This window comes from Macaca fascicularis, chromosome 7 (assembly GCF_037993035.2).
Source record: "Macaca fascicularis isolate 582-1 chromosome 7, T2T-MFA8v1.1".
NCBI lineage: Eukaryota > Metazoa > Chordata > Mammalia > Primates > Cercopithecidae > Macaca > Macaca fascicularis.
In genome coordinates, this window is record NC_088381.1 from 38,458,188 (window position 1) to 38,482,616 (window position 24,429).

The window sequence follows — 24,429 nt, forward strand, 5'->3', positions numbered from 1 at the left end:
CAAAATAGTGTTATGTGAATAGACAAGTATAGAAACATAAACAAATTCATTTTAAAATCAGCTACATGAACTAAGCCAAAGTGTGTGACCCTTGTCAAGATATACATAAATATCGGTATGCAACAAGATCTTTAAAAAAAAAAAAGAAAAGGGAGAAAAAGATATAAATTTGCCTTACTAAAACTAGAAGACTGGAAATCACAGCTCTCCTCTGACTTACTCCAAGATCTGCAAATTTCTTATTATCTTTGGATAGTGCCTTTCTTTGCTCACTTCCCTCACCTCCTATTACTGCACCTTAGTTCTACACTGATGATATCTTCTATGCCCAACACCTTCTCAGCCTACCCTCCACACTGCCACCAGCATAATTTTTCTACAACCCAAAGCTGAGTATGTAATTCTGTTTAAAATCTTCATCAACTTCCCATAACTTTTGTATCCCACAGGATAAAATTCAAACTTTTTTTAGCTTAATGTGCAAAGCTCTTTGTGGCCTAGTGCCTATTCAACCACCTAGCCAGAATTCTCCCAAAGTTTGCGAAATACTAAGTTAAGTAAGTTAACTGTATCCCTTTATTGTTCACTTCTCACAATCCTTACTTAAAATGTAAAGCGATAAATTATATAATTAAAAGCAAGATCTAGTATGTACTGCTTTTCTAACTTGTCAACTTTTTTCCTTGTCTTACTAATGTCATTTATAATTAATGCTTCCAGTCTTACAACTCCACCACACCATTCTCTCCAGCCATATGTGACCACCCCTCTAAATCTTAACGGATTTTCTCACACCTCTGCCTTTGTGCATATTATCAGTTCTGTCTGGATTAACCATTCCATACTCTCCATCTATTTAATCTCCCTTCAAAACTCACATCAAATAGTCCTGCTTCTACATAGCTTTGCCTGATGTCCTGGTCTGAATTAAAGGTCCCATACCTGTGCTCTCAACTAAATCTTGGCCATGCCTCTAGCACTGAAAGCTGTAATCTCTGATTTCTTTCTTTCTCCCACATATGTCATTAAGTTTTTTGACAGCAGGGGCTACATATCCCCAATGCCTTGTAAAGGACATTTTTTTTATAAACAGTAAAAGCTCAAAAATGTTTGTTGAATCAATCATAAATTTATGTACAAAGAATGGAAATTCTCACCAGCACCTAACTTAGTACCTTAAGAGAAAATACATGCAAATTCGAGTTTTCCCCTCATTTACTACTTTATATATTTTTAAAAGTAAATCCATTAACAATATATATTCTAAGACTATCCAGTATTTTAAAATGTTGAGAAAAAACTAAATTGATATTTACATGGTACTTCAAATGAAATGAGTTTGAGCCTCAGTTCAATCACTGTTGGTCACGGACCTATATAAGTAAAGCTACTACCATTACTGGCATTAACCAATTAACCAAAAATTAAGCAATTAACCAAAAAAGGACTCATTTTTGTATCCTTTGTGCAGAGAAATAGATTGCAGAAAGTATCCTATATCTTCTATTCGTGACTGGGCATGAGCTCATACTTAAAGAACCTGAATACCATTGGAAAACATTTACTGTTTTTCGATACTTTAAATGCAGAGAAAAAAACAGTAAACTCTAATAATTATTTCTAGTGTACATCTGTCATTACAAATACTTGAAGCCAAATAATATAGTTATTAAATTCAATCAAATTACATATCAAATAAAAGCCTAAAAAGAACTTATTACAAATAAAGTTATAACAACCTCTTCTCTCCATCCTTTCTTCCCTTCTCTTCCCACCTGTCTCTTCCCTCCTCCAACTCAACCTCCCCAACACATGCATGCAAATATAATAGGGCAAAACTACCCCAATCATTTGTAGATATTAAAAAGTACAAACATTTGCATTAAAGAAAAATATACTTTCACGTTAGAAGTTACAGATTACTGAGTATGTGACTTGCATAATGCTTGAGTTATGAGAGACATCAAAAGATACTGTCTCAACTGCAAATATGCAATGTTGTGAAGAAAAAAAAGAATACGGTAAGTACTAACCTTAATTATAAATTCTTTAACCATAATATTTATATTTTGTTTTCCTGAAGCCCACATACATTTTTCCATAAATAAAGAACAGGGCTGCAAGACCTATAAACAGATAAACAAAATTCACATTTCCATAGATCCATTATATATGTAAAACACACTTACAAGAACCATGTCTTACTTAACTTGGGATCTTTACAGCCTGCTATTATACTAAAAGCAAAAAAGCAAAAATAAATTAGCCGAGACTCTGTTGTGAAGACTCTTCTGAACTATGAGAAATCTGTGAACATTGGTAAATCACTTTAAGCAGTTCTGATTAATTTATCATGCCAAATCCTCAAGTAATAAAGCACATTTACTGTTTAAAATGTTTCTTTCTGCTAAAATAGTTTTTAAATTATAGACTCTATAAAATATACCTTTGAAATAACTATAAAAGTGAGCTAAAGACTGTGGTAAGGTAGGTAAGTAAACAGTTTCCAGATGTTTGACAGGTCAGTCTGAAATATCATATAAGGCCTTTATTAGAATAAAAGTCAAATCTTCAAATTGTGAAGCTATATTCTTATATATCACTAAAGAAATGAATAAATAAGCTTGTACCTGAACTGACTGGAGCAATTAGTACTGCATAATTGCCAGTTTTTTAAAAAATAGGATAAGGCCAGGTATGGTAGTGCATACCTATAATCCCGGCACTTTGGGAGGCCAAGGTAGGAGGACTGCTTGAGGCCAGGAGTTCAAGACCACCCTGCGCAACACAGCAAGACGCCTTCTCTACAAAAAAGTAATTAAAAAAAAAAAAAACTAGCTGGCTAGTAGTCCTAGCTACTTAGGAGGCTGAGGCAGAGGGATTATTTGAGCCCAGTAGTTTGAGGTTGAAGTGAGGTAAGATGGCATTACTGCACTACAGGCTGGGTGACGGAGTGAGACCCTTGTCCCTAAAAGAGAAAGAATTAGGAAGAGCTAATTGATATAAGCTTTTGGTGACATGTAAAAAGATTATCCTGTCAAAGAATATTTCATGATAATATTATAGACTTCATACTTTCTTTATGCAAGTCACTTTGTCCACATATTTTTTAAATTTAAAATACCACTGCAAATAAGTCACATAATATAATGATTCTCTTACCATAAAATTATAAATACTACAAAATAATTGGTGTGGTAATTAACTGATTAAAATAATATTTTTCAATAATAATGTGAAAACATAATTGACATTCACTTTTAAAAACAGAACACCATCACTTTTGGCGAGATGACTCCAATTTAATTTTTTTCATTCTAGGCCTAAATATTCATTCATTCATTCATTAGCTATACTCCAGTAAACAAAAGAAACAGTTGAAAAAGAATATTAATTTGTACTAAAATTCAAACACTACTCAACAGAAGATGGTATAATGAAAATAAAACTATTCTGGAGGTAGTCCCCAGTTCTGTCACTAGCAGCCATGGCTGTCATTTAACATCTTTGGAATTCAATATCTTTATATGTAAAACCCCAAGTTCACAATAAATAATCTCTAAAGTCCCTGCAGAACTCTCATATTATAGGATTCTATGAATCAACCATTTCTGACATTCTTCAACCCAAGATTAGGACACAAGGTAATTCTTACTGTGGTAATGTTTTTCCCTCTCTTTTCTCTGAGAAAAGGGCAAGCGAGCACTTTCAGATCTCTCACAGAAGCTTCCATCATCTGTTCGAGTTTGGATGTTGACAGAGAAAGGTTACATTGAAACGACGCTGTGAGAGCAGGAGCATCAGCCTTTGTCAGGCTGGCAACAAATACCACTTCTGGATCTGTGATCATGGCCTTTAAGGTCATATTTGGTCTAACAGAGTCATCTGAAGAAACAAACGACAGGAACCAGAAAAGTTTAAGGTAAGTATTTTCATTTGACTACATGTTATCTACAAGTTGTTAACTTGTTCTCAATGTTTTTCTATAACAGATATGGTGAAACTGACAATATTAATTGGTTGATTAATACTAAGTATTAAATGATTATTAACAATTGCAGATTGAGCAAGATAAGGCAATCTGATCCCTGTCCCAAGAATATCATTACCACTCTGACCCAGGAAGAATAATCCTGTTTTGAAGTTTTTTTTTTTCAGAATTAAAGTATGTGCATGTACACAGGCATAAGTATATACTACCTTGCAGGGGAAGGGGAAAACTGGAAAGAAGAATATCAGGAAGAGGAAAAGAGACCCGATAAAAGAGATTATTATTACTTGTTTCTTTCAATTTCACCCAGAAGTCCATAGTCAATATCATATAATCTATACTATAAATATATTCAAAGCATATATAAATATAGAGATACCAGATATGATCACTATTTAAAAAATATTAAAGGTAAATTTTAAAAATAGCATTCTTACCAGGATATATTAGTTTTCCAATCTGGGTTATATATTAGAGAGAAAAATATCTGACCTTAGACAATTGTAATTTAACATAGAAAAGTCACTGATCTGGCAGGGGCAAGGTGTAATCCACAGCACTTTGGGAGGCAGAGGTGGGTGGATTGCTTGAGCCTAGGAGTTTGAGACCAGCCTGGGTAATACGGCAAAGCCATGTCTACCAAAAAAAAAAAAAAAATACCAGGTGTGGTGGTGCACAACTGTGGACCCAAGCTACTCAGTAGGCTGAGGTGGGAGAATTGCTTGAACTCACATCAGGAGGCGAAAATTACAGTAAGCCAAGCTATATCACTGCCCTCTAGCCTAGGCGACAGAGTGAGAGCCTATGTCAAAAAAATTTAAAAAATATTTAAAAATTTTAAAAAAAGGAAAGAGGAGAGAAGAGGAGAGGAGAGAAAAGGAAAGGAAAGAAAAGGAAAGGAAAAGAAAGGGAAAGAAAAGAAAGAATCACTGATCTACTGGATAATGCTGGAATAAAAGAAGTATAGAGCTGAAAGTGGCTTCAGCATACACCAAGACCAGACATGCAAACTCTTCCAGAGTTTAAGGAGTTAAGCTGACATCCAGGGAAGTCCTGCTGGGTCCTCCAAAGTCCCCATGTTCTGCTTTAATGTTTCCAATTGTTCTTCAATGTGCTAGAATTCTCAACATGTTTTCTTTGAATAAGATTCCCCACCTATAAAACAGACCACTAACCACTGACCCAAATTAACCTCATTTCTGGATCAGTAAAGAAATGTTCATGGCACAGTTGGAACCAAAGTGGAGTTTCCTGGCCATTAGTCCAATTTCTACTGTACCTCTCTCTTAAAAATGTTTCCATTTTAAAACATTTCTTAAAATGTTTTTAAAAACTAAAAAGCTAAAGTTTATATACAGAATATGCTTAAACCTAAAAGACTAATTTTACATTCTTAAATTCTTCATTTCTCTTTTTTCTGGTTTGTAATTCTTGTCAAAATACACAAGTTGTCATCTATGACAGATAAATTCTGCCAACCTTTCTCTGTCTTGACCTTCCCTGTGGCAGTCTGTCTTGGTAAAATCTGTGTTTCTTTTGCCACATTTTCTGGACTCTGAGGCACAGCTTTGATAAAGAAATCTGCCACAGTCATCAGAAATTCCACACTGGCACATACATACAGCTTGTCAAGAATAGCATCAATTTGACTTCCATTTTTGTCTTGTTTGTAACTTAAATCAATCATAGAACTGTTGTTATCTTGGTCATTCTTTCTGTCAATCATTCTGAAAAAAAAATATGCTATTCATTATTTTATTCTTGCTAAAACAATAAAAAAGATGAAGAATTTCCTATATATCTCAATAATCTCTCTCTCACCTTTCAGTTTCTAATCTGTATAGAAAACAGGTCAACATTAAATAGAATCTTATTATCCATTAGTAAACAAGACTACTAATCTCCAAAGCAAGATATATGTTATTAAGCAATTACTGAATATTTTATACTTATATTATAATAGAATTATATATGTTATTGCATTATAATGCAATTCTTGAGTATTACATTATAATGCAATACTAGAGAAACAAGCCAATAATGGCCGGAAAGGAATTTGGGTAATTAACAAAACACATCAGTGTAGTCACACAAAATATAAGGCAGCCTTTTTATATTATTTTATGAAATAAAACCTCCCTGAAGGAATTTATCTTCAAAGATCATCCTATGAAAATTTGAGTCCGAAAGTATTCAATATAATTCAAATCATCAAGTGTTTATCAAGTGTGCTCGACTATAGTTCCCCCACGTCCTCCCATGAACTGGAAAAAGCAGGCTACCTAACAGATGATAGCATTTATCACCCTTGCCTGGAGAGCTGTGGACAGCTACTCCAGACACAAAATTTGCAAACTAGAAAAGCTGGGTGCATGACAGCACTCTTTCCTCATTTATTCATCTCTCAGAAAAACCAAAGGCTCACAAGTATCCCATATGTATGCAATGGAGTCCAAGTTTAAGTAGCAACATAGTTTTTCTCAAAAACAACAACAAAAAAAATCAGATACAAAATATTATGTCTCATTACTTGAGAAAAAAATAAAAACATAATTAGGCTATTGAAAATTACATATTTCCCACTTTATAAGTCACCCTTTCAAAAATGGCTTGATGATGTGAATGCACTAGAGATTCTATTTCTATTAAAACTTTGAAAGAAATTTTGCATAACTGTTTTAAAAAGACATGAACAAAATAAACACGATGAGGCAAAATCCATAGCTTGAAGCCTTTTTTAAAACAAAACTCTGCCTACTGGGAAGAATTTAGAAAAATATATCACCAAATATATCACCCCATGTGGATTTAACTATTAAAACTCATTTTCTCTTAGTTCCCATTCTAAAGATGTTACTCCATTTTATTATAAACTTCCCTTTAACTTAACCTTTAAAGCAGCTGAATCTGATATTAGCACTACTTCTTAATGCAATTCAAATCAGGAAGTATGATGGAAAAGACAGAGATCTTCCTTTGATGATCCCTAGCTTAGCAACACCTGGCAGCCATGCCAGGTGCAATGTCAACCTTAAATAATGTATAGCAAATTCAGAGCTGACAAACCTCGATGTTGCTCTCTCAATTCCTTCTCTGAGGTCATCAAGGGTGCATGTCTTAAGTTTAACGCTGACATTCATTGAGCCATCCTTAAACATCTTCCCCGAGGAGGCCATAAGATGTAGTCTGAGTTCACCAAGCTGGAAACTGTCATTATGAAATGTAACTCCGGACTCCTATGGTACATTTTTCAAGCAAAAGAATCAATTATCTTTAAATATTATATAATTACTTTTAAACATATTACTTAATTCAAAGCTTAAAGGCAAACTGATCTCATGAATTTTAAAAGTATGAGTGCTAAAACAGCTGAATGGAACAGAGAATAATATGCATGTCTGTGAGTATAACTGTACATACAAATAAATACATATATGTGTGAGTATTCAACAATGCTTAGTATAGAAAATTTTATCTGATTTATGGTGTAATGCAAATAAAAATAATTAGGAAAGAGTTCTGTCAATTAATCAAACTAATAAATTTTTTCTTTTTTTTTTTTGGAAATGGAGTTTCACTCTGTCGCCCAGGCTGGAGTGCAATGGCGCAGTCTCGGTTCACTGCATCCTCCACCTCCTGTGTTTAAGCAATTATCTGCCTCAGCCTCCTGACTAGCTGGGATTACAGGCGCACACCACCATGCCCAGCTAATTTTTTTTTTTGTATTTTTAGTAGGGATGGGGTTTCACCATCTTGGCCAAGTCGATCTTCAACTCCTGACCTCGTGATCCGCCCACTTCCACCTCTCAAAGTGCTGGGATTACAGGCGTGAGCCACCGCGCCTGGCCTCTAACTAATAAATATTTAATGAGCTCTTCTGTTAAAAAACAGTGATAAGATTTATGAGGTTTACGAGAAAGAGTAAGGCATGGTAGACGATGTGAGCGAGCATACACCCTAATTCCTTGAGAAAACAAAATAGAAATACACTAAAAGGAACATCACAATAAGATGCTATTAGTTGTAAATGATTAAATATTTTGTGACATACAGTATTTTATTCATTCATATTTATATCTTCTCACATTTCACAAAGGCCATTTAGTGGTTAGGTAAAGAGTATAAATAGTAAAAGCTCAGAGAGGTTGAAGAGATCACTGTGGCTGGAGAAAATTCATGAAGAAGGTGAGAACTCAATAGAGCCTCAGAGGCTGAGTGGGATCAGATAGGCTAAGAGGGTGGCAGAAGACACTCTACATGAAGGAAAAACATGAACAAACAATTCAAGATGCTCTGAGGACACAGGATACAGGATGATTGGGCTTGGATACTCCGATTAAAGAATGGTAGGGAAAAAACTAGAAAGAAATACAGAGGCCTAATCAAAGTCTCAAATCCTAAACTAAATATTTAAATTTTCATGTACAGAAAAACAGACCTCGATCTTTATTCTACCGTAACATATAATTCCAAATTCTCTCAGCATGCCCAGAATTAAAAAAAAAAACAAAAACAAAACAAAAACAAAAAAACCCAACCAATCAACAAACAAAAACCTTCAGGGAAGTGATGAACATCCATCACCATTGCTTACTAGAGACCCTGGCATTGATAATAGGGGTGCTGGGTATGTGCAATCATCGGCACACTGGTTAGAACTTCACCCTTTCTCTCACTCAAGATAGTATGTTCATACGATTGGGTCAGAATGACATTATTACTGGTAAACTTTGAATGCCTTTAACTTATGAAAATGGAAATAATTCACAAACTTTTATTCTGTAACCATTAATAGAAATGACCTGAGACACATCTACTGATCACAACATACTACTGTTTCCTGATAGGATTATTGATATGGTTTCCTTTTGTAGACAATTTGGAGCCACTGAATTTCTTTCCATAAGATGAAATTCAGATTATATAACACAATGTTTATTAGTGGAAAGGGAAGATGGAAATGTCTACATGAGATTCATTTAGGAAACTGAACTTGTGCGAATATCTAGGATGGATGAAAGTAAAAAATCAAACAATAGTAAAATCAAACATTGCAGTACTACAAGTGTAAGAAGAGTTTTAAATAAAGCAGCAGTGAGAATTAATAGAAAAAAGTAAATGTTTATTCAAAGAAAAAACTGACAGTACTCAGCATCTCAGTGAATAAGGAAGGTATACAAGCAATGAAATAAAAGTAGACATCAAGATTCTAAGACTGCAGAACCAGCAGAATGATGGTACCAAGTAAAATGAAGAATGAATTTAACTGTTCATTTTCAGTAAGGTCATTTTCTGATGTTGTAATGAGCATTAAACATTAGAAAATAAGGTAGTTCATCACATAAATGACAGATACAAGCCCAAAATTCAATAGTAACAATGTATGAATATTGCATAATTTGTAGTAAATGAAATGAAATATGAATGAACATATTTCATATAAAAGGACATTAACAGATACAACACCCATAATCTGTATCTGTTGTTAATGTCCATTTGAGTATATTGTTCACTGCCCAATTAGAGTATACGCTCACTGTTGAATCTATAATCAATACAGAATATGGATATTAAAATATGTCGTATGTATTATAGGTATTAATGTATGACATAATATAATTAAAAATATTTACTGGAAGGAAATATCTGCATAATAAAAAATAGCTTTCTAAAATACCACTGACATATTATTTAGTTCAAATCATCATGGCATAAGACCTTGGTTCTTCAATTCTTTAATTAGTATCCTTAACACATAATCTACAACATATAACATTTATTTAATAGAAACACAATGAATGCTTACATATCAAGGATCATTGTTAATTTAAAAATAATCAGGTAAGGCTCCAAAGTCACTACTAAATTATTCGTAAGTCATTATATATACATATATATATATAGCTATGTAATAAAACTGTACAAATAATCACTCATATATAAAATTCTTCTATTGTTAATAAATCAAAATGTGTTTTCGTGTTGATATTACTTGGAAAGAAATAAAACCCTGAGTACTTTGCCTTAGCCTTGTAAGATTATAAACACTAACAAAGTAAAGATAGAGGGCAGGACCAATGCATATTCTGTAGGCCAAACAGAATTTTATAGACATATTAAATGTTTCAATGAAAAGTCCCACAAAAAAAGGCCAACACTCTAAAACTGACTATCAAGAGTTAAGGATTTATTTCTAATTACAGAAATGTATTACATACCTGGTTAATGTCATTGTTATAAAGGATAATGGAAAGAGATTCAAAGTGAAAGTCAAATTGGAGACTGACAGTCTGGTTCATAGAAAGCTTTGAGTCTGTCCAATCTTCTTGTTCTAATGGTGAAAATTTAAAATTTTTTAAGTAGGTACAGAATTTTATAAATATTTTTAAATATGAGATAATTTCTTAGTCTAAATTTATATGATGCTTTCTGGGATTCTGTAAATCATATTGAGACAATTAATAAAAATGGCAATTACATTCCAACTGTTAAATTTTAAAAATGGCAATGACTATTCCATATATATTTAGTATAAATGTACAAAGAGGCACAGGCAGACTATGTTAAAAATTTTTTTAAAGAGGGGGAATTAATTTTCAAGGCATTTACTGGCTACAAGCCATTTTCAAGACATTATGAAATTGGAGACACAGAACAGTCCAATACTTTGCCTTATATTAGACAACTAGTAACAGATTCTCTGCTAGCCTAATGCACCTCTCACTATCTCTAATTACCTATATTACCCAATCCGTTATCTTTATAAGAAGAACAGAATAAAACTCAATAGCAAAATCAAACAGAGTTCACATATGATGCAGGGGAAAGGAATGGGTGCTTTGGAATTTTGAGACAAATGAGACTTCAGGAAGTTAGTCTTTTCCCTCATCTTTAGATAGAGCATACAGATCTGAATAGATCTTGCTTTCAATCACTCTTATGGACAGATGCTATAATCTTTTTCAATATTGACTCTAATTTTTTGTCATTCTATAGAACAGTCTGTTTTTAAAAGTTACTGGAAAAACAAATACTGCATAACTTTAACCATATAAGCCTTCTCCAAGTTAGAAAATTCTATTTTTCTTGGAAATAATTTATATTCTAATTTTCATCATCTTTGCAGCTTCCATTTGAATTCACAAATTTTCCCAAGTGACACGGTGTCCATATAGCAAGAACCAGATACATGATTGTGATCATGGCTGAACATAATGAGATCACTAATCATGTAAGGCTTGACTGTTAATAGCTTATTCATCTCTACATAGTTCCTGTTTAACTATAACAACAGCCTGTTTATCTAGCATTTGTCTGTATGGTGGCACAAACTTCACCTGGGGAGATGTTGACCTCATCAAGCTTATGCAATACTTAAAACTATCCACTTAAACCAGAAACCTTGCATACTGTTCTAGTCATTTGCTTGTCTGATTTCAAAACACACCTAGCCTAACTATAGGAGAAGCAGTGTTGATACGGTGTATCAACTGGTAGTTTTATCAATTACTGTCATTTGAAGTAACAGCTGACGGTATGAGAGCATTAGAAAAGCACAGCAACCAGGACCATTCATTATATGGGCAAGGGGTACTTCATCTCTTTCCAGCCATGAAAATATTAACCTATTTACAGTCTAATAAAACATAATATTCACATCAATGGCTTTAAATTATGAAAAAAGAGTGAAATTATATTTAATATAATCTGTTTAAGAAATCAAAAAGAAACCTTATATTTTAGAAAAATTATTTTAAAATGGCTGAATTCAAAAGTTTCACTGCTTTTAATAGGTTCAAAGTAATGATCTGAAAAATTATCTTATGTATTTGATACATAATGCTCCAGTAAGTCCAGATAAATAAAGCTGTTACAAGAATACCTTCCTTTCTCATGGTTCAATTACCTGAGTATGATACGTGATACCAAGGTCCTTTTCTCTCTTAATTATTTTGGGACCTTACCACACTGCCTATCTAGTTTGATTCTTTTCTCAAGATACGCCACCTCAGTGCGTAGTGAATTCAGCAAATTTAGCATTCACTAGTAAAGGGTAAACAAGCACATGCCAACAAGTGACCCTTTCCCCTGTAGCAGACAACATACAAACATCCCAGCCCCAGCCAAATTTCCACAGTAAGTAGTATAATACTGAATTAGTTCATACCACATTGTGCTGGACAACCAGAAAAATACTAAATATAAATATGACATTAACACTAATTTTTTCTCCATAAAGTAAATATCATCAATTTATACCTTTGAGATGGTCGGGTCCACTTGAAACATCAACTTTTCTCACTCTTACAGCTTCCTGCACAGACTGTGTAGGGCTTGGTTGTGAGGAAGCTTCTCCAAGATTTTCCAGCAAAATTTTCATTAAAACTGTCAAGTCATCTTCACTGAGAGCAACCTAGAAACCACCAATAATTTGTTAACTATAACTAATAAAAAATGCAGACTATCATATCTATATCTCAATTTGTGGTTTTTCAAATTAATTGTTCACCTACTTAAAAAAGAGAGTTAGAGTTAGGACTATAATTACCAGAAGAGAAGTATTTCACCTTGTTTACTGTGTGTACACACACTTCTGCCTTCACCCATATCCAGGCCCCTGCCTCTGGTACTCCAACACTCTCTATGGCTTATCTGTTACTATGTCTTCCTGTTCCTGAACCTGTGCCTATCTGTCCCCTTTACCTATCTTCCCATCTCCATTCTGTCTCTCTCTCACCTCACCCAGCACCAGTTTCTTCTTCTATATTATTTACTCCCCTCAAAACTCAATACAAGAATAGTGTTGTTCAGTTTCTAGTCTCTACCAAAAAGTAAAAAGATGCTCTCCTGCTACTTAGCTCTTAATCTCAGTACATATGCATCTGAACATATATAAAACATTTGTTTAACTTATCAAGAATAATACCACTTAGAACAAAAACAAATGTATCTACAAAGAATGTTTAAAGAACAAAAAATAGGCAGGTAGCATATTAACTCTTACCTTCATAAAAGGGTATGTGTGGCAAAAAGAAAAAGAGCCAGGGCTTTGAGTCAGGCAGATCTGTATCAACTCTACCACTTTCAAGCTGTCTTGTCTGCAAAGTTTCTTAATGTCCTTAACTCAAGTTTCTTAATCTCTAAAATAGGCATAATACCAACTTTATCACAGGTGGCTGTAGAACAAGATAAAGCAACTAAAACAAATGAAGCTGCTACTGGCTGCTAAAATTCATTAAACCAGTACTTTCTTTGAATCTTCTTATCCTTCTACTACCTTGTGTAAGACACAGTGGCTCAAAAGGCCTGTTTCAAGTACTTACAAATTCACACAATAGCAAATCTCCTCTGAATACCACAGTACCCTATTTCCCCCAAATGAGGTCCCTACCACCAGAGAAATTGCCTAGTTCCCAGTTTTAATGAAAATACAGAGCTATTTAAGTACAAGATAATGACCAGGGATTTATGGCTTGTCCTAAGCCCCAGGCCTCATATAACAGGTGTAATTTTAATGCCTTAGAATTTCCTTGTGTGTCCCATCCCACTTCTCATACCAACCAAGATTACCACAGCTTTCTGAAGGGCAACTAAGTTCACCCCTCTTTCACTTTGCTGAGGGAAAAAAAAACAAGTATGAAGGACAATTTTGAAAGGCAGCCCCACAGTTCTTTAAAAACCATCAAACTGATCCACCCAAAACAACTTGTTGGTATCACCTGCCTGATACCCTTTTCCTGAGCTGCATCCCAGACCAGGGAAACAACCTGCTGGTATCACCTGCCTGATAACCTTTCTTGGCTGCATCCCAGGCCCAGGAAAACTATAGACTATGACCAAAGAGTGGGTGTTTAGAGAGACCTGGATCGGTGACAAATTAGACAGTGGTGGCCTCATCCACTGTTGCTGCATTCCTGAGTTAATAAGGATCCTTTTGGTTAAAGTAATTATCATACTTTGATGCTAAAGTATCTGATGTTACTTTTTCTTGTTTCTTCTAAAACACTTTAAAAAGCATAAAGGAAAAGGACAGAGAATACTATAATCTTCCCCTGTGAATCTACCACCTGGTTTTGTCAAATCTTAACAAGTTGCAATATTTCCTTCAGATCTTGTTTCCCCATTACAGATATAGCGGAAGCCCCATATGTACTTCTCTGAGACCCTATTCCCTTCTCCTTTCGTCCTTAGAGAAAGACACTAGCCTAATTTAGAGATTATTTCCATGAATACTTTTCTTAAAGTTATCACTACTGCATCTCTTATAAACAATATATAATAGGCAGATCACAAGGTCAGGAGGTCCAGACCATCCTGGCTGACACGGTGAAACCCCGTTTCTACTACACAAATACAAAAAATTAGCCAGGTGTGGTGATGGGCGCCTGTAGTCCCAGCTACTCGGGAGGCTGAGGCAGGAGAATGGCGTGAACCCAGGAGGTGGAGCTTGCAGAGAGCCAAGATTGCGCCACTGCACTCCAGCCTGGGCGACAGAGCGAGACTCCATCTCAAAAAAAAAAAAAAAAAAAAAAATGTATTAATAGTATTATATTGCCTGTTGAAAATCTGAAATTATATAAAACTGATAGAACTGTACTATCATTTTGCAACTCACTTTTTTTATTTTTATGCTCAAGATATATCAATTTTGTTTCATATAGTTCTATTTCATTCACTTTATCTGCTTTACAACATCCATTATATGAAGATACCACAATTTTACCAACAGACATTCCGATTTTACTTATGCTTTCAGCAAACCTATAACCACACAATCTTTGAAAGGGATTGTCAAATATTAGTCCTGGGATCTAATCTTTGAAAGAGAGAGCCAAATATTAGTCCCAAGATCTAATCTCTTAGCAGAAAGACAGAAATTAAAAGAAGGTACCCATACTCTGGAATAAAGCCTACCCTATGAATGCCCAAACAGACAGAATTCAATAATTGTTCTTCATGCAATATATCCACTAGTATATGAACAGAAACCCTTCATTTCTACAACAAGCTTCAATTTTAACTTCTTCCCTAGTAGAACTCTGCTCCTTTGATCCTTCCTATCTTATGTTAGAACCAACTCTGAAATAATCACAGGTATGAAAACCCATTAAACTGCTAAATTTTTGTTTGGTTTCGTTTAGTCTCTCTCATCCCTATCCCACCCTTGGCTGTTTGGTTTCAACAGTTTCACACATAGGCACACAAGAATCACAGGATTCCTATACTTCCACAGCTACCTTCAACCAGTCTCACCTCCTCCTCTGAGCTGATATGCAACTTGCTAACTACACTATTAAAAATAATGCTGTGGCCGAGCACGATGGCTCACGCCTGTAATCCCAGCACTTTGGGGGGCCGAGGAGGGTGGATCACCTAAGGTCAGGAGTTCGAGACCAGCCTGGCCAACCTGGTGAAACCCCATCTCTACTAAAAATACAAAAATTAGCCGAGTGGGTGGGCGGTGCCTGTAATCCCTGCTACTTAGGAGGCTGAGGCAGGAGAATCGCTTGAACCTGGGTGGGGAGGTTCAGTAAGCCTAGATCACGCCACTGCATACCAGCCTAGGCCACAGAGCGAGACTCCGTCTCAAAAAAAAAAAGTTGTATTTATATACTTATCAAATATACATATTTGCCTATTCAAAATGGTATCACCTTTCTAATTAAAACAGGGCCTCTACAAACTACACTATTAAAAATAATAGTGTATTTATATGCTTATCAAATATACACATTTGCCTATTCAAAATGATATCATCTTTCTAATTAAAACAGGCCCTCTACACATTAAAAACACTAAGTTGCTTTGAATGTAGTGTCTGAACATCACTTTGCATTGTCTTACAATTTAACTGCATTAAAACTTTAACAGAATTTTCCAAAATTAAGAATAATATTTTTAGCACACTCCAGCAGATTTTATCTCAGACTCCTTGCTGGTTTTACCAAATAGCTAACTAAAATGAAAACAAAGAAAAGTGAGGGAAACAAGGATGATTTCATTTGCATATTTTTTGTTTATTTATTTTTGTTGTTTTTGAATAGGAAACAAAATCTAGTTTATTCGATTTATTACTTAGGCAAAAGTAAACATACAACAGACAAATGCTCACTAAGAGAAAACTGGTTTAGCTTTATCAATAATGTAGCATCTTCTACATTCTGATATCCACTAGAACTGCACTATGATCTATCAAGAAATTTTCATATATTATATACTAGCTACTTACCTTCATAGGTTTTAGTTTTCCTTTTATCTCCATCCCTGGAATTTGCACATACCATGCTGCTGCTAAGTTTCGTTGTATGGACAAAAGCATGTTGACTGGTTTTAAAATTTCAGTGTCATTTTGTGGCAAGCTAGCCTGCAAAATAGTTCTGAAAGAAAAACAAGAGTTTACTTTTTACTTCACATTTACATTTTAAAATGAGGACTATCCTATTGTGTAACAGTTTCCACACTACATTTCATAAAGGCTAAAGGCTGCTATCAGAAGTCTTTTAGAATACACTTCTTTTCACATTTTTAAAATCAATCTAAATCAGAATAAAGTTTATATGCAGAGCTATCCAAAACCAAACCCATATAACACTGATTTCAAAGACATAATTTTCATACATTATTACTACTGCATTATTTATTATTTTTCACAAGCGCTGTTGATACAGCAAATAGTTTACTATCATGCAAACAAATGTTACATCCTCCTAAAACTGGAAGATAAAGAAAGTGATCTTATACTTAGCCCTTAATATGTTATTGGTACTTCTCTAGACTCAAGGGGAAAACTCAACTAATCTAAAAGTTAAACGAACATATGGTAATAGTCATTCTAGCTCCCCTGCCAAGAATCATTTGCATAATCAAATAAATGCCCTTGTCACTCAACAGAGCCAACACTGTCCCATCTGGATTCACTAATCCTTTAGATAACTCACTGAAAATTCCCAAATGTGACAAGGTTTGAAAATGAGAAATAAATCTTAAATTTTATATTTTACAAAGTTTTTTCCCATCAAAAAAAAAGGAAATAGCTATGTGCAAAGTGAGAAAAATAAAAAAATTAAATTAAGTACTGAGTAAACTATAATTTTATAATGGCTAATTTTTATAAAATGAAAAAAATCATATTATAAATGTAGTAAGGGAAAACACAGACTCTATGAGGTGCATACATGACTATTAACCACTGACCCAAGAAGCCAATGGTCAAGGTTTCATAGTAAGAAGAAATAAGGAATGAAAACCACAAATTACTACAATATTTTACCTCAGGCAAAAATTGTATGAAAATCCTATTTCTAGTAAGCAATACACAATTAGATTACATATTTATACCTTGACAGCTTCAACTGAGTGAGTTCGATGTTCATTTTATCAATGACTGGAGGAAGAGAATAATGTTCCATAGGAACCAAGCTAAACTTGTTTTCAATTCTGATTAAACCCAGATCTGCTATAACAGCATTAGGTGATACCGAAGACTGAGGAATAATAATAACTGGTGCTTTCAAATTGATATCCATCAAAAGGCGGAAACTCTTTTGAGCCAAGTCTTTCATGCTAGAAGCAGCTCTTTCTGCAGCCTGGACTGTGGCTGTGCTCAAAGCTTCTTTAGCAGTTTGGAAATTGTTGAGGAAGTTCTGTTGGAAGAGACAGATATTTAGGGAAAAAGGTATTTATTTTTAAATGAAAAAACTTCAAAAAGAGTAACAACAGTTACTCTAGGAAGAAAGAGCTCTTTCTCTCATTTGATTTATTTGAGAATTATTTCATTCTCATGACAAATTTTTGCAACAATTCTTTTAAAAATCTCCTGTTTATTAAGAATGTTTTTTACTTTAAATTCAAATTTAAATGAAAGGGAGAAGGACAGTACTGTACTTCTCCAAAAGTGGGTTCAATTCTGTACTGCTAGGTCACAGCAATAAAGTTTAGTCTTAGAAACTAAGCTTCTGCTGGCTTATTTCTGGAGGTTTTCTTCTTTTTTTTTTTTTTTAATGTACTCATGCATGAGGAAAGACAGTTAATTGCCTACAATCCTGTAATCATTAGTAAGAGTCAAAATTTATTTATAATAAGATGTATTTCATCTCAATTTCAACTAAAAACAGAAAAATTTTTCCCAATAAGGATAAGATCATTCTTAGAAGCGATATTCTTGGTGTACATCCATTAATATTACAAAAGAAACCTAATCTCCCTGGCACCCACCTCCAAATTAATTACTCTCTAGAAAAGTAAACACGATGGTTTAACTAGAAATTCATGCTTTTAAGGAATCATGAGATTCTGCACATGGGAAACCCTATGGACTCCACTAAAAGGCTCCTGGAACTGACATACAACTTTGGTAAAGTTTCAGGATACAAAATCAATGTACAAAAATCAGTAGCATTTCTATATACCAGTAACATCCAAGCTGAGAGCCAAATGAAGAACACAATCCTATTTACAATAGCCATCAAAAAAACAAAGTACCTAGAAATACGTCTAACCAAGGAGGTGAAGGATCTCTACAAAGAGAACTAGAAAACACTGCTGAAAGAAATCACAGATGACACAGACAAATGGAAAAACATTCCATGCTCATGAATTGGAAGAATCAATATTGTTAAAATGGCTATACTTCTCAAAGCAATCTACAGAGTCAATGTTATTCCTATCAAACGACCAGTGTCATTTTTCACAGAACTAGAAAAAACTATTCTGAAATTCATATGGAACCAAAAAAGAACCCAAAAAACCAAAGCTATCCCAAGCAAAAAGAACAAAGCTGAGGCATCACATTACCTGACTTTATACTATACTATAAAGCTACAGTAACCCAAACAGCGTGGTACTGGTACAAAAACAGACAAACAGACCAAGGGAACAGAATCGAGGACCCAGAAATACAGCTGTACACTGATAGCCACCTGTTCTTTGACAAAGTCAACAAAAATAGGCAATGGGGAAAGGATTCCCTATTCAGTAAATGGTGCTGAGATAGCTGGCTAGCCATATGCAAAAGAAGGAAACAACTTTTTATTCTATGGTGAAAGGACCCCTACCTTTCACCACTTCAAAAATTAACTCAAGATGGATTAAATACATAAGTGTAAGACCTCAAAATATAAGAATCTTACAAGAAAACCTAGGAAACACCATTTTAGACATCAGCTTTGGGAAAGAATTTATGACTAAGTCCTTAAAAGCAATTGCAACAAAAATAAAAATTGACAAGTGGGACCTAGTTAAAGAGCTTCTGCACTACAAAAGAAACTTTCAATGGAGTAAACAGACAACCTACAAAGTAGAAAAAATATTCGCAAATTATGCATCTGACAAAAGTCTAACATCCAGAATCTATAAAAAATAGTGTGAACAAGTGAACAAGCGAAAAACAAATTCCATTTAAAACTGGGCAAAAGACATGAACAGACACTTCTCAAAAGAAGACATACAAGGAGCCAACAAATACATGAAAAAATGTTCCACATCACTAATACTTATAAATGCAAATCAAAACCATAATGAGATACCATTTCACACCGGTCAGAATGGTTGTTATTAAAAACTCAATAAATAACAGATGCTAGGGAGACTGCAGAGAAAAGAGAACATTTACATAACCACTTGTGGAAATCTAAATTATTTCAGTCACTGTAGAAAGCAATTTAGAGATTTCTCAAGGAATTCAAAACAAAACTACCATTTGACCCAGCAATCCCATTACTGGGTATATATCCAAAAGAAAATAAATGATTCTACCAAAAAGACACATGCACTCACGTGTTCATCAGAGCACAATTCACAACAGCAAAGACGTGGAATCTACCTAGGTGCCCATCAACAATGGACTAGATAAAGGAAACATGGCATATATACACCATGGAATGCTACACAGCCATAAAAAAGAATGGAATCATGTCCTTTGCAGCAACATGAATGCAGCTGGAGGCCATTATCCTAAGCAAATTAATGCAGGAACAGAAAACCAAATACTACATACTTTTGCTTATAAGTGGGAGCTAACCACTGGGTATTTTATGGACATAACAATGGGAACAACAGACACTGGGCACTACTACAGAGAGGGAGGAAAGGAGAAAAAGTTTGAAAAACTATTCTCAGTACTTGGGTGATGAGATCAATCATACCTCCAAACCTCAGCATCATGCAATATACTCATGTAACAAGCCTGTCCATGTATGCCCTGAATCTAAAATAGTTGGATTATCAACTGAAATTAAATAGTTGAAATTATCAACTGAAATTAACAACTGAAGTCCAAAAAAGTTGAAATTACCTTTTTAAAAAAAAAATTATGATTTTAAAAAGTTCTGATTGGCAGCCCCACTAAGAAGAATAGGCAGATTTAAATCCTTCAGCCCATGTGATATGGTTTGGCTCTGTGTCCCCACCCAAATCTCATCTCGAATTGTAATCCCCAGGTGTCAAGGGAGGGAACTGGTAGGAGGTGACTGGATCACGGGGCTGGTTTCCCCCAATGCTGTTCTCGTGATAGTGAGTTCTCATGAGATCTGATGGTTTTATAAGAGGCTCTTCACCCTAAGCTTGTTCTTGTCTACTGCCATGTAACACGTGCCTGCTTCCCCTTCCACCATGACTGTTAAGTTTCCTGAGGCCTACGCAGCTATGCGGAACGATGAGTGTACTAAACCTCTTTTCTTTATAAATTACCCAGTCTCAGGCAGTTCTTTATAGCAGTGTGAAAATGGACTAATACACCATGACAGGTACATGGAAATAAATAATAAAAAGAAAAGCATTTCATGACGCTGTTGATCACAATCATAACCAAAAGCTGTAAGTTCCAATATGAGTCCTCCATATGCCTGAAGAATTTCCTCAAAAAATTGTTTTAACTAAGTAATCTTAAATATATTTCATTAAACAAGTTACAGTGGAAAGCCCTAAATTAAAACATAAAATGTACATTTAAAATGTATACCTATAGAAATGTTATAGAATTATAGTTATATCTTCAAAACAATAATTTTAAAAATTCATTTGGTTAACATCATGAAAAGGATTTCCTTAACTATAACATTCTGTTCAGCACTCAGGTGCTCATCGCACAGCCCTATCAGTGAAGATTTTTACTATCTAGGTTCAGTTGTATAAGCAAAGATATTTAGGCCTCAGTGAGAAATAAATATGTTTTAAAAAACTTACCAAAAGAGACATGAAGAATTTATGAACATAAACAATCTGAATACAACCCACTTTGAAACTAAGTTTGCCATCTACTTTGGACATATCAGCATAGGCCTTTCCTTCTGTGGCATCTGGATAAAGAGTCAGTTGGAACCTAAAGACTTCATCTCCCAAAATAGAGACGGCCTAAAAATATTAGATTAACTTGTTATTATATTAAAGGAGCTGTATAGCCCTTATCAATGTATTATAAATAAGTTCTCTTATTAGAGAATCTTTGATATATGAAGTAGTAACATATGAATTCAATCTTAAAAATTATTAGCTGCAAACATTTTACATGACAATAACTTCTTGTATTTCTTTAAAAAAATTTTATCAGTAAAAATATCAATCACTTAACTGTTCAGAAATAAGTTTTACAAATCACTGGGTAGCAAGAGGCCTAGTCTATATACAATGTGAAAGCAGACTATTACCATTTTCATCTCCAATTCCTAATAAAGTGCCTGGTACATGACAGACAATAAATGTATACTGTGCAAATAAATAATTGCATCTCAAATCCAAAGAACAAAAGAAATTCCAATATAAGAATCTATTTTTTAATCACCTTTTTGTGAATGGACTGCAAATCTACATTCGTAACTATAATATCTTTAAGTCTGGCAAACACATCGGTCTGCTTAGGCTTCACAGAAATAGAGGCATCCATTCCTATAGGAAACATAACATTTATAAACTTTTCACCCAATCCACATGACTAAGTCAGCGGTATTTAAGGTCAGTAATATACTGACAAGATACAAAGTGAATAAAAATTACTCATTATTAAACATATTAATGGCATCAACTTTCATGTATGAGATACCTAAGAAAGGTAATAATACCTTTAAATAATAACTTTAAGGGATACAGGCATCTCCTCCAAAAAAGTTGAGGAAATTCTAAAACCAAAAAAAAACAAAAAAAAAAACAACCCACCAAGTTTCAAAGAAATTTAGATTAATTTAGAAAATTAATCAAATTTCTCCAAACTTAAATATCCTCTGCATTGGCAAGATCAGCAGTGGTCATTTAGTAAGATAATATTTGTTAAAACAGTGATCTTACAAACATTTACTGTATTATTAAAAACTGGGCTGGGAGCGGTGGCTCACATTTGTAATCCTAGCACTTGGGGAGGCTGAGGCAGGCAGATCATGAGGTCAGGAGATCGAGAGCATCCTGGCTAACACGGTGAAACCCCGTCTCTACTAAAAATATAAAACATTAGCTGGATGTGGTGGCAGGTGCCTGTAGTCCCAGCTACTTAGGAGGCTGAGGCAGGAGAATGGCGTGAACTCAGGAGGCGGAGCTTGCAGTGGGCCAAGATCATGCCACTGCACTGCAGCCTGGGCAACAGTGCAAGACTCCACCTCAAAAAAAAAAAAAAAAAAAACACAACTGTTACTCCAATAACTAAAAATAAATGAACAGTATTTGATGAATACTCTTATTTCTATAATAAACTGTATTAGAAAACAGTCTTCTAAGATTTTCCTCCAAAAAAAAATTTCTTTGTCATTCTCAGTTTCTAAAGGCATAATGATTTCTACAATTGCATAAAAATGTAGATAACGCAAAATGCATAAGGAATATCTCAAGTCAGCAATGAATCATAATAAATTTACTTGTAACATTTTAAAGCACATCTCTGAAAAGTTTGCAAAGTCTTCAATATAAGTAAACCAAAAGAATACTCATGAGAAATCTACCAGGTAGGTACAAGCTCATTTTTCCTAGTTATGTAAAGAAACAGAAATATCTACAACAAGAAATAACTACTTACCATGTATTTTAATCTCTGCAATGTTACACTTCTGATCACAGACAAGGACATTAAATGCATTTAATTCAGCTGTGACCTTTAAATCAAACACATCCTTTTGGGAAATGTTGCTGGATACTAAAAAATAATAGAAACCTTCTGATTAGCAAAAGGCAAAGATAATACAACACATACAATAACTTCAAATCCACCAAAATAAAAGTACCCAATGCACAATGAGGAACCAAAACGCCCTCCATTAGGATAACATGTAATTAACATAAATTTTGGATCAATTATCAAATTCCATCATACAAAAATCAGCACATTCCCCTTCAAATTAAGAATAAAGGCAACTAAATATTAATAGCACTTTGAAAGTACAATTTACTAGATGGAAACTTTAACTTTTTTTTCTGGGAATAAAGAAAACATTCTATATTAGACTTCTAGAATTCTCTTGGTCTAAAGTTTTGATTCTGAACTCCTTTCCATATCATATATTAGATTAAGGAAGAATAATTCATGATAAACTGCAATAGTGATGCACAGTTAATAAAATACATATTATTTACTATGGCACTTATGTGTTATTAACTACAGAATAAATTTCTCCAGATTATACCCTGTTGCTCCATCAAGAATCCTAAAATAAATTCTATGAGAAATGAACATAAAGGGCCAAACTTAAAAAATACAAAAAAAATTTTATAATGTATGTGCATGCAGGTGTATGTGTGAATAAGAATCACAATCAAACTAGCTCCCTAAATCCACTTTAGTCCAGATCCTGACTGATAAATTTAGGATACATTTTCCTAAAAATCTGTCTCTCTTGAAGGAAATAGACCCTTCTGATTGAAATTGCAAAAGCTTGGAGATTATCTGTCCTTAATCACCAGTATGAGAGGGTTTTTTTTTAATATTTAATGTAGCATAATGATGTTTTCTTTAATATTTGATGTAGCATAATCAAACCACAAAGACCAACAATATAGCAAAACTGGAAGACTTTATTTGGGTTAATAGTGTTTCTAGTTTATTGTGAGTTCAAACATTTCTTTTTCATTTATTCAACTGTGTTGTGTATGTTTTGTATGTATACATAATATAAAGTAGAGGAATTTCCAAGGATATTTCTGAGGCTATTAATGTGACAAGTACATTAAAGGCAAAGAGGGTAAAGCTCTTTTACTCTAGTTTATAAGGAAATTGTTGCTCTGTTCCATGGTTTAAAAAAATCAGATCCGGCCAGGCGTGGTGGCTCACACCTGTAACTCCAGCACTTTGGGAGGCCAAGGCAGGTGAAGCGCCTGAGGTCAGGAGTTCATGACCAGTCTGACCAACATGGTGAAACCCTATCTCTACTAAAAATACAAAAAATCAGCCAGGTATGGTGGCGGGTAACTGTAATCCCAGCTACTTGGGAGACTGAGGCAAGAGAATCGCTTGAACCTGGGAAGCA

The 24,429-nt window shown here is 34.2% G+C and overlaps 1 protein-coding gene across 8 annotated transcripts in view; it reads right to left on the reverse strand.

Annotated features, from left to right (window-relative positions):
- The window catches only part of VPS13C (vacuolar protein sorting 13 homolog C), a 189,598-nt gene that overhangs the window by 65,917 nt on the left and 99,252 nt on the right, over positions 1-24,429 (reverse strand). For 7 of the 8 annotated variants that reach the window (XM_005559702.4, XM_015452896.4, XM_005559700.4 and 4 more), the window contains 11 exons: positions 22,986-23,102; positions 21,768-21,871; positions 21,173-21,340; positions 17,330-17,634; positions 16,221-16,368; positions 12,251-12,404; positions 10,210-10,322; positions 7,058-7,227; positions 5,471-5,718; positions 3,656-3,885; positions 2,034-2,126 (listed from right to left, as the gene is read on the reverse strand). In XM_005559702.4, coding sequence (XP_005559759.3) covers positions 2,034-2,126; positions 3,656-3,885; positions 5,471-5,718; positions 7,058-7,227; positions 10,210-10,322; positions 12,251-12,404; positions 16,221-16,368; positions 17,330-17,634; positions 21,173-21,340; positions 21,768-21,871; positions 22,986-23,102 — 1,850 coding nt within the window. Of the gene's footprint in view, positions 1-2,033; positions 2,127-3,655; positions 3,886-5,470; positions 5,719-7,057; positions 7,228-10,209; positions 10,323-12,250; positions 12,405-12,995; positions 13,132-16,220; positions 16,369-17,329; positions 17,635-21,172; positions 21,341-21,767; positions 21,872-22,985; positions 23,103-24,429 lie in introns of those variants that run through there. The other variant, XM_073995947.1, reaches the window with a different exon arrangement.